Source organism: Moschus berezovskii, chromosome 8, assembly GCF_049115385.1.
Source record: "Moschus berezovskii isolate FMDL1 chromosome 8, NW_MosBer_1.0, whole genome shotgun sequence".
NCBI lineage: Eukaryota > Metazoa > Chordata > Mammalia > Artiodactyla > Moschidae > Moschus > Moschus berezovskii.
The window spans coordinates 69,444,427-69,455,919 of NC_142467.1; the positions used below are offsets into that span (position 1 = coordinate 69,444,427).

Consider the following 11,493-nt stretch of genomic DNA (forward strand, 5'->3'; position numbering starts at 1 on the left):
AGGCTCTCCCGTCCCTGGGATTCTCCAGGCAAGAACACTGGAGTGGGTTGCCATTTCCTTCTCCAATGTGTGAAAGTGAAAAGTGAAATAGAGGCCAAACCATTAAGCTTTCTGGCATTTAAATACATTACTATATACTTGAATTCACTTCATAAATATTTGATTTTCAGGAAAAGATAAAAGTCAGTGGTATATTTATATGAGAAGAGCAGTCTCATTGTCTGTGTTTTTCTCCATGGTCCTCCAGATCAAAGAAGTCATTTAAGACATGCAGCAAGGAAATGAATCCTCCTTTACTGATTTCATGCTCCTGGGCCTCTTCTCAGACTCCAGGCATCCTGGCCTCCTCATCGCCATCATCCTCTTCATTCTTGGGGTTGCCATCACTGGAAACTCAGTCTTGGTCCTACTGATCTGGGGTGATGCCCACCTTCACACTCCCATGTACTTACTGCTCAGCCAGCTCTCCCTCATGGATCTCACCTTAATCTCCACCGCTGTCCCAAAGATGGTCACTGATTTCTTCTCTGGACAGAGTTTCATCTCTTACATTGGCTGTGGAGCCCAACTCTTTCTTTATTTGATGCTAGGAGTGGCTGAGTGTGTTCTCCTGACACTCATGGCCTTTGACCGCTATCTGGCCATCTGTAACCCTCTCAGATACTCAGTCATCATGACCCCCAGAGTCTGTTTGCAAATGGCCATTGGCTCATGGGTTGGGGGTATGCTCATCTCCCTTATGCACATAGTTTATGCCATGAATTTCTCTACTTGTGACTCCAGAAAAATTCACCATTTCTTCTGTGAGGTTATGGCCCTTCTGAAGCTCTCTTGTGAGGATACCTCAACCTATGAGAAGGTGGTGTTGGCATCTGGCATTGCTTTCCTCCTCATACCTTTTGGACTCATCTTGACCTCCTACACCCTCATCCTTCTCACTGTCCTCCATATGAACTCCCCTGAGGGAAGAAACAAAGCTCTGGCCACCTGCTCTTCCCACCTCAGTGTAGTGAGCCTCTACTTTGGTCCAGCTATCATCATCTACATGACTCCAGGTTCCTCTCTGCCTGCAGATGTGGACCAGCGTCTCTTTGTGTTTGATGTTATCATCACCCCCATGCTCAACCCCCTTATCTACAGCCTGAGGAACAAGGAGGTATTGGAGGCTCTGAAGAACATTCTATGGAGAAAGCTGATGTTTGTAGTGAAAAGATGATGCCACTTTTTTTTTTTTTTAAAAAAAGAACTCATAGTCTCTATTGTTCCCATTTAATGCCTCTGGTATTAGGAAAAATTTAACTCTGGATTTCAGTTTTCAACAATATTAAAGAAATGACACTTTTTCTTTCAGATTTCAAGTAATGTGACCCATACTACAATGGCAACAGGGGAATTCCTATTTAACAGTGTTATGCTACTTAACTGATGATAACATAAATATCCAATTTTCCCAGAGCTCACAAATCAAATTCTTAAGGAAACTGATGTAGGCATATATGTTCAACAAGCTTTACAAGATTCAAGATAGCCTGAAATATAACATGGTCCTAATGTACCTTTTCTAGCTGCTTTGGTGGCTCAGATGGTAAAGAATCTGTCTGCAATGCAGGAGACTCAGGTTTAACCCTTGGGTTGGGAAGATCCCCTGGAGAAAGCAATGACTACCCACTCTAGTATCCTTGCTTGAAAAACACCATGGACAGAGGAGCCTGGCAGGCTATAGTTCATGGGGTTGCAAAAAGTTAGACATGACTGAGAAACTAACTATGCATGCACAATGTAGCTTTTCAATCACATGTCCTACACTTACCATCAATACACTCTAATTTGCACCATATTGGTATATTCATGTTTGCACTTTTCAGATGATTTCATAAGTTCTCAATTTTATCATTCAGTTCAGTCCCTCAGTCATATCCAACTCTTTGTGACTCCATGGACTGCAGCACGCAAAGCTTCCCTGTCCATCACCAACTCCTGAAGCTTGCTCAAACTCATGTCCATCGAGTCAGTGAAGCCATCCAACCATCTCATCCTCTGTCATCCCCTTCTCCTCCTGCCTTCAATCTTTCACAGCATCAGAGTCTTTTCTAAGTCAGTTCTTTGTATCAGGTGGCCACAGTACTGGAGCTTCAGCTTCAGCATCAGTCCTTCCAATGAATATTCAGGACTGATTTCATTTAGGATTGACTGGTTTGATCTTGCAGTCCAAGGGACTCTCAAGAGTCTTCTCTAACACCACAGTTCAAAAACATCAATTCTTGGGTGCTCAGCTTTCTTTATGGTCCAACTCTAACATCCATACATGACTACTGGAAAAGCCATAGCTTTGATTGTATGGACCTTTGTCAGTAATGTCTCTGCTTTTTAATATACTGTCAGGTTTTTCATAGCTTTTCTTCCAAGGAGCAAACATCTTTTAATTTCATGACTGCAGTCACCATCTGCAATGATTTTGGAGTCCCCCCAAATAAAGTCTGTCACTGTTTCCATTGTCTCCCCATCTATTTGCCATGAAGTGATGGGACCAGATGCCATGATCTTTGTTTTTTGAGTGTTGAGTTTTAAGCCAGCTTTTTCACTATCCTTTCTCACTTTCATCAAGAGGTTCTTCAGTTCATCTTCACTTTCTGCCATAAGGGTGGTGTCATGTGGATATCTGAGGTTATTGATATTTCTCTGTGCAGTCTTGATTCCAGTTTGTGCTTCATCCAGTCCAGGATTTCACATGATGGACTCTGCATCATGTAAGGCTCACCACACTGAGGTGGGAAGAGCAGGTGGCCAGAGCTTTGTTTCTGCCCTCAGGGGAATTCATATGGAGGACAGTAAAATAAGTTAAATAAGCAAGGTGACATGATACAACCTTGACATACTCCTTTCCCAATTTGGAATGAACCCATTGTTCCATGTCCAGTTCTAACTGTTGCTTATTGGCCTCCATACACATTTCTCAGGAGGCAGGTAAGTTGGTCTGGTATTCCCATCTGTAGAAGAATTTCCCACTGTTTGTTGTGAGCCACACAGTCAAAGGCTTTAGTATAGTCAATGAAGCAGAAGTAGATATATCAGGATCACTCTGATGGACTATGTGAATGTGCACAGCTCTGTGATTTATAAGGGATCTGAAGGCAGTGATACCATCTCTTGTGCAAGGGAAACTTCTAATTATGCATTTAACACTGTTGCCTGTGCAATGTTCTAAAATTTATACTCAGCAATTCTTTTAACCTGCACATCATTCCTGTGTTGTGGATATGTTTTAGTCCAATTTTAAAACGGAGAGAAGAGAGACATCAAAGGACGATTCCTCTAGACCAAGGATATCAAGTAGATGTAGTCATTTGGCATGTGCTTCAAACCCTGGTACTGATCTTTTAGAGATTATATTTTTAAATTGTTCCACTATAGTGTTTCTGCTTATAGAGTTTATAAATCTAACCAAGTGTTTGCTAAACAGAAGATATTCCACTATTTAAAACAAACCACTTCTTGCAAGCTGTTTCTTAACAATCTCCCCCATCGTGACCTTGTGTTTCTCCTTGTGCAGCATCAACTAGTACTAGGAATTAACTTAATAATAGGTTTAAACTACACAGAATAGGGTGACTTCTGGGAAACTGGCAAGAATCATATTTTTCAGATTCCTCCCTAAATACTAGTGCTATGGTTAGTCATTCTGTTCTAGTTGAGCTGACTTAAGAGATGCTTGAATTGGGAGGATTCATGGGCAAATGGGAAAATTCCATATGTGAGAAGGAAAAGGTGAACACAGACCATATTCAATTATGGAAATACTTTTCTTAACTCACATTATCAAGGTCTCTACTATTCATCTTTATTTTCCATGAGGCCTCATAAGAGTAAGTGAAAATAATGACTTTTCAAAATGTAAAATCATAATACTCCTGTTGAAGCTTTGTCTGCAAAGGACCTCAAGGTGATGATTGAATTAGTTCTTTAAAAAAAATACACATGATACATGTGAAATAGAGAGCTAGTGGGAAGTTGCTGCATAATAAAGGAGCCCACTCTGGCATTCTGTGATCACCTAGAATGTAAGATTGGAGGAGTGGAGGTAGGGGATATGTATATACACACACACACACACATATATATATATACACACACATATATATATAATTACTTTGTCAACAAAGATCCATCTAGTCAAGGCTATGGTTTTTCCAGTAGTCATGTATGGATATAAGAGTTGGACTACAAAGAAAGCTGAGTGCCGAAGAATTGATGTTTTTGAACTGTGGTGTCGGAGAAGACTCTTGAGAGTCCCTTGGACTGCAAGGAGATCCAACCAGTCCATTCTAAAGGAGATCAATCCTGGGTGTTCATTGGAAGGACTGATGCTAAAGCTGAAACTGCAATACTTTGGCCACCTCATGCGATGAGTTGACTCACTGGAAAAGGGTCTGATGCTGGGAGGGATTGGGGTGGGAGGAGATGGGGACGACAGAGAATGAGATGACTGGATGGCATCACCAACTCTATGGACATGAGTTTGAGTGAACTCTGGGAGTTGGTGATGGACAGGGAGGCCTGGCATGCTGTGATTCATGGGGTCGCAAAGAGTCGGACACGACTGAGCGACTGAACTGAACTGAATGAAAAAGAAAAAATAATAACCAATATCTCCCAATATACAAAAAAAAAAAATCTATGAGTACACTATGAACATTTGCCAACAAATTTCACAACCTAGAACAAATGGACATGTTTCTAGAAAGTTTCTAGACACACACAGCTGACCAAAATTGAATCAAGAAAAAACTAGATAATTGGAACAAATCCATCACTAGACATACAATAAAATCTGGAGTTAAATAAAAAGCAAACTCCCTGCAGACAGAAGACCAGGACTGAATGGCTTCACTGGGGAATTCTATCAAACATACAAAGAAAAACTTATACCAATACTTTTCAAACTCTTCCAAAATATTGAATGAAAAGGAACATTCCCAAAGTCATTCTAAGAGACCACAATCACTGTGATTCCAAAACCAGACAAACACACTCCCAAAAATATATACATAGGCCAATATCTTTGATTAATATAGATGCAATTCTGAACAAAACATTAGCAAACTGAGTCCAACAGCACATAAAAATAACCATACACCACGATCAAGTTGGATTCATCCCAGGGTCACAAGGATGATTCAACACATGCAAATCAATCAATGTGATACACCACATGAAACACCACAGAAACACGTGATCACATGAAACACATGATACACCACAGAAACCATTAGATACAGAAAAGTCATTAGATAAAATTCAGCATCTATGCATGATAAAAACTCTCACCAAAGTGGGACTAGAGGGAACATAGCACAATAACAAGCTCTACATGACGAACTCACAGCAGCATAATACTCATCAATGAAAAGTTGAAACCATTCCTGCTAAAATCTGAAATAAGATGCTCACTCTCACCACTTCAACATAGTATTGGAAGTCCTAGTGATAACAATCACATAAGAAAATAAAATAAAATATACCCATATTGGAAGAAAAGATGTAGAATTGTGATTATATGCAGATTACAAGATATTCCATATAGAATACCCAATAGACTACATACGAACACTATTAAAAAGGATAAGCAAACTCAACAAGGTAGCAGGATACAAGATTAACATACAGAACTCTGTTGCATATCTTCACACTAGTAATGAAATATCACAAAGAGAAAGTTAAAAAAAAACTTTTAAAATCACATCACAAAATTAAATGAAATACTTAGGAATAAACCTGACCAAGGAGGTGAAAGACTCTATGCCGAGAACTATTAAACACTGATAAAGGAAATTAAAGGTAATTTAAGGAAATTGAAAGATATTCCATGCTTTTGGATTGAAAGAATTCATATTGTTAAAATGTCCATAATATTCAAAGCATTCTACAATTTAATGTGATGTAGAAGGCACAGTGGTAAAGAATCTGTTTGCCAATGCGGAAGATGCAAGAGACATGGGTTTAATCCCTGTGTCAGGAAGATCCCATAGTGTAGGAAATGGCAACCATAATCCAGTATACTTGCGTGGAACATTCCATGGATAGAGGAGCCTGGTGGGCTACCATTTATGATACCATAGAGTTAGATTTGGACATGACTGAGCACACATGCAATGCTCTATCAAATTATCCATGATATTTTCACAGAACTAGAGCAAATAACCCTAAAACTTATATAAAGCCACAAAAGATCCAGAAATGTCAAAGCCATTCTGAGGGAAAAGAATAAAGCTGGAGGCATAACTTTTCCACACTTCAGACAATACTACAAATAGATAGTAATCAAAAAAGCATGGTATTGAAAAACAGACACATAGATCAGTGGAACAGAATAGCAAGCCCAGGAGTAAACACTCACACCTACAGTTATTCATTTTTTGACCAAAAATGCAAGAATATACAATGAAGAAAAGACAGTGTATCAAGCAATGAGTGTTGGGAAAGCTGAACAGCACAGGTAAATCAACAAAGTTTGAAAGTTCCTTCACACCATACACAAAAATAAGCTCAAAATGCTTCAAAATGATGTAAAAACTTAAAGGGCATGCCATCATGAAACTCCTAGAAGAGAACATAGGCAAACATTCTCTAACATAAACTGTAGCAATAATTTCTTAAGTCAATCTCCCAAGGCAAAAGAAACAAAAGCAAAAATAAAAGGAACCTAATCAAATCTAAAAGCTTTTGCACAGCAAAGGAAACCAGATATAAAATGAAAGATAATCTATGAGCTGGGAGAAAATATTTGCAAGTGATGCAGCTGACATGGGTTTAATTTCCAAAGGATACAAACAGCTATTACAGTTCAATATCAAATAAACAAACAATCCAATTGAAAAATGGGCAGAAAACTGAAGCAAAGAGAACATTTCTTCAAAGAAGACATACAGATGGCCAAAAAAAAAAAAAAAAACCACACATGAAAAGGAGCTCAAAGTTACTAATTATTAGAGATATGCAAATCAAACCATCATCAAAATGTCTACAAATGATAAGTGCTGGAGAAGGTGTGAAGAAAAGGGAATGCTCCTAGACTATTGGTGGGAATGTAAATTTGTACATCCACTATAGAGAACACTATGAAAATTCTTTAAAAACTAAAGATAGAATTATCATATGATTCAATAATCCCCTCCCCGAGCATACATTCAGAAAACACAAAAGCTCTAATTTGAAACATAAATGCACAACAATGTTCATTGCAGCACAATTTACAACAACCATGACATAAAACAACTTATATTTGCATTGATAAATGAATGGGTAAAGAAGATACGGTACATATATACAATGGAATATTATTCAGCCATTAAAAATTAAATATTGACATTTGCAGCAACATGGATTGATCTAGAGATTATCATACTAAGTGAAGTAATTCAGACATAGAAAGACAAATATCACATGATATCGCTTATATGTGAAATCTAAAAAACAATGATACAAATGAACTTATTTACAAAATAGAAACAGGCTCACAGCCACAGAAAACAAACAAATGGTTATCAAAGGGGAAGAATAGAGACAGATAAATTAGAAGTTTGGGATTAATAGATACACACTACTGTACACTAAATAGATAAACAATAAGATCCTACTGTATAGCCCAGAAAACAATATTTGATCTCTTATAATAACCTATAATGGAAAAGAATATGAGAAAGAATATATATAATAATCACTTTGCTGCATACCAGAAAATAAAACATTGGAAATCAGCTATACTTGAATAAAAAATTTAAATTGAAGAAAGATTTCCCCAGAATATAAAATATGAAAGTATTTACATTATGAAGTAATAACAAAAATTTTACAATTAACCAAGTGAACACATTATGACCTTCATTACAGAATGAGAAGGGAACAAAATGCGTGATCCTGTCAGTGGAGGTAGAAAATGATTTGACAACATTCAACATATTTTCATGATTAAAAAAACACTCAATAAACTAGAATTAGAAGGAAACTACCTGAATATGATAAAGGCCATATGTGAAAATCCCAGGGTGAACATCATACACAATGGTGAAAATCTAAACTTATTTTTCTAAGATTAGGAACAAAACATTGATGTGCACTCTCACCATTTTTTTCAATATAGTAATGAAAATCTGGCTGGTGTAATTAAGTTATGACCAACCTAGACAGCATATTAAAAAGCAGAGACATTACTTTACCAACCAAGTTCCGTCTAGTCAAGGCTATGGTTTTTCCCGTGGTCATGTATGGATGTGAGAGTTGGACTGTGAAGAAGGCTGATCGCCGAAGAATTGATGCTTTTGAACTGTGGTGCTGGAGAAGACTTGAGAGTCCCTTGGACTGCAAGGAGGTCCAACCAGTCCATTCTAAAGGAGATCAATCCTGGGTGTTCATTGGAAGGACTGATGTTAAAGCTGAAACTGCAATACTTTGGCCACCTCATTCGACGAGTTGACTCACTGGAAAAGAGTCTGATGCTAGTAGGGTTTGGGGGTGGGAGGAGACGGGGACGACAGAGAATGAGATGACTGGATGGCATCACCGACTTGATAGACATGAGTTTGAGTGTACTCTGGGAGTTGGTGATGGACAGGGAGGCCTGGCGTGCTGTGATTCATGGGGTCGCAAAGAGTCGGACACGACTGAGCGACTGAACTGAACTGTACTGAACTGAACTGAAATAAACAAATGTATAGTTTTCAAGTTGGAAAGGAAGAAGCAAACTCATCTCCATTCATGCCTAGAGATATTCCCTCAGCATTTGTTGTAAAGCTGGTTTGGCGGTGCTGAATTCTCTGAACTTTTGCTTGTCTTTAAAGTTTTTCATTTCTCCATCAAATGGGAGTCTTGCTGGGTAGAGTATTCTTGGTTTTAGGTTTTTTCCCTTTCATCAATTTAAATATATCATGCTCATTCCTTCTGACTTGCAAGCTCCTGTTGAAAAATCAGGTGACAATCTTATGGCACTTCCTTTATATGTTATTTGTCATTTTTCTGTGATGCTTTACATGTTTTATCTTTGTCTTTAATTTTCATCAGTTTGAACACCTGTGTCTCAGTGTGTTCCTCTTTTTGTTTATCCTGCCTAAGATTCTCTGCTCTTCATCTCCCTTCCCATATTAAGGACATTTTCAGCTAGTATTTCTTCAAATATTTTCTCAGGTCCTCTCTTTCTCTTCTCCTTCTGGGACTCTGGTAACAGAAATGTTGGTGCATTTAATGTTGTCCCAGAGGTCTCTTAGGCTGTCTTCATTTATTATCCTTTTCATTCTTTTTTCTATATTGTGTTTTGCAACACCGATTTCCACCACCCTATTTTCCAGGTCACTTATTCATTATTCTGCCTCAGTTATTCTGCTATTGATTCCTTCCAGTGTATTGTTCATCTCTGTTTGTTTGTTTTATAGTTAGAGGATGAAACTAAACTAATTTAGAGGGTGAAAATTACAAAACATTGCTGAAAATTATAAAATACTGTTGAAAGTATTCAGTTCAGTTCATTTCAGTCACTCAGTCATGTCTGACTTTTTGTGACCCCATGGACCGCAGCACACCAGGCCTCCTTGTCCATCATCAACTCCTGGAGCTTGCTCAAATTCATGTCCATCGAGTCAGTGATGCCACTCAACCATCTTATCCTTTGTCATCCACTTCTCCTCCTGCCAAGTATTAGGTTGGTGCAAAAATAATTGTGATTTTACATTGTTAAACATTGACATTTGACATTGGAATACATTTTTAAATAAGTGTAGTTATGCTGCACATCATTTTAATGTGCATTTCTCGCTTTATGTTTCTTGCAAATGACATTACTTGCTGTTTGTTGTTGTTGTTCAGTCACTCAGTTGTGTTCAACTCTTTGCAACCCCATGGACTGTAGCACACCAGGCTTCCCTCTCCTTCACTATTGCCCAGTTATTTTATATTTATTTTAGACTATAGAAATGATGGTAGACAAAAAGCAAATTCAAGAAACTCTTATTCAAGTTCAAAATAGGTTGTAAAGCAACGTCCAACACCAACAATACATTTGATCCAGAAACTGCTAATGGATATACAGTGCAGTGCTTATTCAAAAAGTTTTGCAAAGGAGATGAGAGCCTTGAAAATGAGGAGAGTAGTGGCTGTCTTTGGAAGTTGACAATGACCAATTGAGAGCAATTATCAGTTCAGTTCAGTCGCTCAGTCGTGTCCTACTCTTTGCGACCCCATGAATCACAGCACGCCAGGCCTCCCTGTCCATCACCAACTCCTGGAGTTCACTCAAACTCATATCCATTGAGTCGGTGATGCCATCCAGCCATCTCATTCTCTGTCGTCCCTGTCTCCTCCCGCCCCCAATCCTTCCCAACATCAGAGTCTTTTCCAGTGAGTTAACTCATCGCATGAGGTGGCCAAAGTATTGCAGTTTCAGCTTTAGCATCAGTCCTTCTAGTGAACACCCAGGATTGATCTCCTTTAGAATGAACTGGTTGAATCTCCTTGCAGCCCAAGGGACTCTCAAGAGTCTTCTCCAGCACCACAGTTCAAAAGCATCAGTCCTTCAGCGATCAGTTTTCTTCACAGTCCAACTCTCACATCCATACATGACCACTGGAAAAACCATAGCTTTGACTAGACGGACCTTTGTTGGCAAAGTAACGTCTCTGCTTTTTAATATACTATCTAGGTTGGCCATAACTTTCCTTCCAAGGAGTAAGTGTGTTTTAACTTCATGGCTGCAATCAGCATCCGCAGTGACTTTGGAGCCCCCCAAAATAAAGTCTGACACTGTTTCCACTGTTTCCCCATCTATTTCCCATGAAGTGATGGGACCAGATGCCATGATCTTTGTTTTCTGAATGTTGAGCTTCAAGCCAACCTTTTCACTCTCCTCTTTCACTTTCATCAAGAGGCTTTTGAGTTCCTCTTCACTTTCTGCCATAAGGGTAGTGTCATCTGCATATCTGAGGTTATTGATATTTCTCCCAGCAATCTTGATTCCAGCTTGTGCTTCTTCCAGCCCAGCGTTCCTCATGATTTACTCTGCATAGAAGTTAAATAAGCAGGGTGACAATATACAACCTTGACACACTCCTTTTCCTATTTGGAATCAGTCTCGTGTTCCATGTCCAGTTCTAACTGTTGCTTCCTGACCTGCATACAGGTCTCTCAAGAGGCAGGTCTGGGATTCCCATCTCTTTCAGAATGTTCCACAGTTTATTGTGATCCACACAGTCAAAGGCTTTGGCATAGTCAATGAAGCAGGAATAGACGTTTTTCTGAAACTCTTTTGCTTTCTCCATGATCCAGCGGATGTTGGCAATTTGATCTCTGGTGCCTCTGCCTTTTCTAAAACCTGCTTGAACATCTGGGAGTTCATGGTTCACATATTGCTGAAGCCTGGCTTGGAGAATTTTGAGCATGACTTTACTAGCGTGTGAGATGAGTGCAATTGTGCGGTAGTTTGAGCATTCTTTGGCATTGCCTTTCTTTGGG

General features: G+C 38.8%; 1 protein-coding gene across 1 annotated transcript; it reads left to right on the forward strand.

The window, feature by feature from the left end:
* The first annotated feature begins 244 nt into the window (after positions 1 to 244).
* LOC129559115 (olfactory receptor 2T2-like) lies at positions 245 to 1,216 on the forward strand. The gene has a single exon (XM_088838372.1). The coding sequence runs from the start codon at positions 269 to 271 to the stop codon at positions 1,214 to 1,216; it is 948 nt and encodes a 315-aa protein (XP_088694498.1). The 5' UTR covers positions 245 to 268.
* The last annotated feature ends 10,277 nt before the right edge of the window (positions 1,217 to 11,493 follow it).